The sequence below is a fragment of the Dendroctonus ponderosae genome, unplaced genomic scaffold (assembly GCF_020466585.1).
Source record: "Dendroctonus ponderosae isolate FM_Combo_2020 unplaced genomic scaffold, Dpon_F_20191213v2 Dpon_F_20191213_12, whole genome shotgun sequence".
In the NCBI taxonomy this organism is placed as follows: Eukaryota; Metazoa; Arthropoda; class Insecta; order Coleoptera; family Curculionidae; genus Dendroctonus; species Dendroctonus ponderosae.
In genome coordinates this window covers 1,623,163-1,625,781 of record NW_026017316.1, presented here as the reverse complement: position 1 = coordinate 1,625,781, position 2,619 = coordinate 1,623,163, and the positions used below count along the sequence as shown (strand labels likewise).

Here is a 2,619-nt window from a genome sequence, read left to right as displayed (position 1 = left end):
GTAGGTGTTCAACAAGCAACTGTCGCTGGCCACCAATGCGGCTGCGCAGAAAATAGGTAGCGGCCTGTGGGGTCACATGCTGATCAGCACCAATGTGTTCACGAAAGCGATTTTCACGGTGACCGGCAAAGATATGGCCGTTTTCATCGACCAATGGGTGCGCACGGGCGGACACGCGAAATTCCACCTAACGTCCGTATTCAATCGCAAAAGGTCAGTAGTAAATTGCGCGAAATTTAGCGCTGAATGCGAGTGAAAATCGGCAATTTCCCCAGAAATACGATCGAGTTGGAGATTAGACAGGATGCAACGTCGCAAACGGGCATCCGCAAGTATGTCGGCCCGCTGTTGGTCACCCTTCAGGAGCTCGACGGCACATTCAAACATAACCTCCAGATCGAGAACACGGTTGTCAAGTCGGATATCACGTGCCACTCGAAAAGCCGGCGCAACAAGAAGAAGAAGATCCCGCTGTGCACTGGCGAGGAGGTCGATATGGATCTGAGTGCGATGGAGTGAGTCGGCGATTTGCGCGAGCAAAAGAGATGAACCTAACGGGTGATTGTTTTGCAGTGATTCCCCAGTGCTGTGGATCAGGTTGGATCCCGAAATGACGCTGCTGAGGTCAGTGGTGATCGAGCAGCCCGACTATCAGTGGCAGTATCAGCTGAGGCATGAGCGTGACGTCACGGCTCAGACCGAGGCCATTTACGCTTTGGAAAGGTTAGATTTTTTATTATTTTTTTTGTCGATATTTTCGGATGAAATTCGTCGAGAAACTTCGGAATTTTGAATTTTTTTTGGAAATTTTCCCCGTCGACATGGTGCTCATTTTCAGCTGAAATTGACCCAGAAAACCGAATCTGTGACTTAAATTGCGGTTCGTCCAACGGTTTTCGAAAAACTGGAAACTTTTCCCAACAGTTTGGCGAATGCGCTCTCAAGACTTTGCAAAAATTAATCTTATTTTTTTTCGTTTTAGGTACCCGACGCCTGCTACCCGAATGGCGCTGACTGACACCATCGAAAACGAGCAGTGCTACTATAAGGTGCGCTGCAAAGCCGCCCATTGTCTGACCAAAGTGAGTAGTAAATATTTTTCACTGGGTTTTGACCCGCGCAGTCCGTCCTCAGGTGGCCAATGCGATGGTGGCTAATTGGTCGGGGCCGCCCGCGATGTTGACGATTTTCCGCAAGTTTTTCGGCTCGTTCGCCGCACCGCACATCATCAAGCAAAACAGCTTCCAGAACTTCCAGCACTATTTCCTGCAGAAAAACATTCCGCTCGCGATGTCCGGCCTCAGGTAGGTGGCGGCACCGTCTGGCGCCGTTCCGCCGCTAAAACTCCTGCGGGTTTTCTTGCAGAAACGCCCACGGGATCTGTCCGAAGGACGTCATGCGGTTCCTGCTCGAGCTGTTCAAGTACAACGACAATTCGAAGAATCGCTTTTCCGACAATTATTATCGGGCCGCTCTCGTGCAGGCTTTAGGTGAGTTTTGGCCGGCTGACTGATTGATTGATTGATTGGGTGGGGGCTTGCAGGCAATGCGATCACGCCGGTGGTCTCGATGGCGGTGCAGCAGGGCAGTTCGATCACGGCCGACAATCTGAGCGCCGACACCAAGTCGATTTTGGAGGAGATCACGCGGGTGCTCAATCTGGAAAAGGCGCTGCCCTGCTACAAGTACACCGTTTCGGTCGAGTGTCTGAAGGTGATCAGGAAGATGCAGCGCTTCGGCCATCTGCCCAGCAGGTCGACGATTTTCAAATTCTACGCCGAGTACGGACATTATACCGGTAAGAGTGTTTCCGGACACCATTGGGCGCATTCGCCAAATCGAGGAGAGCATCGGTTGATATTGGGCGCATTCACCATTTTGACTTGACTGGGGAAAGTTAAGAGCGGACAAGAATTTTCTTTTTGTTGGTAGTTTCGTCATTTTTTCAAGTGCGCTTTGACCGACTGCCGTTTTTTGCCGAAAAAACGAATCTTTCAAATCGATAGGGATCGTCTAGGAGGGTTGAAAGTGAAGGACTTTGTCCGGGGCGCATTCGCCATTCCGCAGGGAATCGTGTTTTTTTGTGTGTCTAATGAGGTTGAGATTTATTTGCAGGATTTTCCCTCTTCTGATTTGGTGATGCAAATGGAGTTTTCGCTATTGCACACTAGGCACCGGTTTAACGTTACGCTATTCGCTGCGATTGGTATATATTTCTTTGTCCCCTCTTGCTTAATTTTGTCAAATTCTTTCTGGGACATTTGTCAAATGTTTCAAAAAAACGCCTGTCGACGTCTGGAAAACAGGAAATTGCCATTAAAATTATCTAGCGGGTCGATGATTAAAACTGGCCAGTTTTTTGGCTAAATTTTCAAGTTTTTCGAAAACTGTTGAATGGACAGCAATTTTGATCACAGATTCGGTTTTCTGGGCCGATTTCAGCTGAAAATGAGTATCATGTCGATAGGAAAAATTTCCAAAAAAATTTCAAATTTTCAACTTCAAAAGTTTCCAATTTAAAAAAGAAACACCCGTCGACATGGTACTCATTTTATGCTGAATTAAAAAATAATAATTCCGATCTTTTGATGCGAGTGTAGTTTTCGTGGAGCACGAAAT

At 47.7% G+C, this 2,619-nt stretch overlaps 1 protein-coding gene across 1 annotated transcript in view; it reads left to right on the top strand.

Annotated features, from left to right (window-relative positions):
• The window catches only part of LOC109534031 (transcription initiation factor TFIID subunit 2), a 5,675-nt gene that overhangs the window by 223 nt on the left and 2,833 nt on the right, over positions 1-2,619 (top strand). The window contains exons 2-8 of the mRNA XM_048663059.1: positions 5-213; positions 276-515; positions 574-723; positions 983-1,082; positions 1,135-1,304; positions 1,366-1,490; positions 1,544-1,798. Of these exons, the coding sequence (XP_048519016.1) occupies positions 5-213; positions 276-515; positions 574-723; positions 983-1,082; positions 1,135-1,304; positions 1,366-1,490; positions 1,544-1,798 (1,249 nt within the window). The remainder of the gene's footprint in view (positions 1-4; positions 214-275; positions 516-573; positions 724-982; positions 1,083-1,134; positions 1,305-1,365; positions 1,491-1,543; positions 1,799-2,619) is intronic.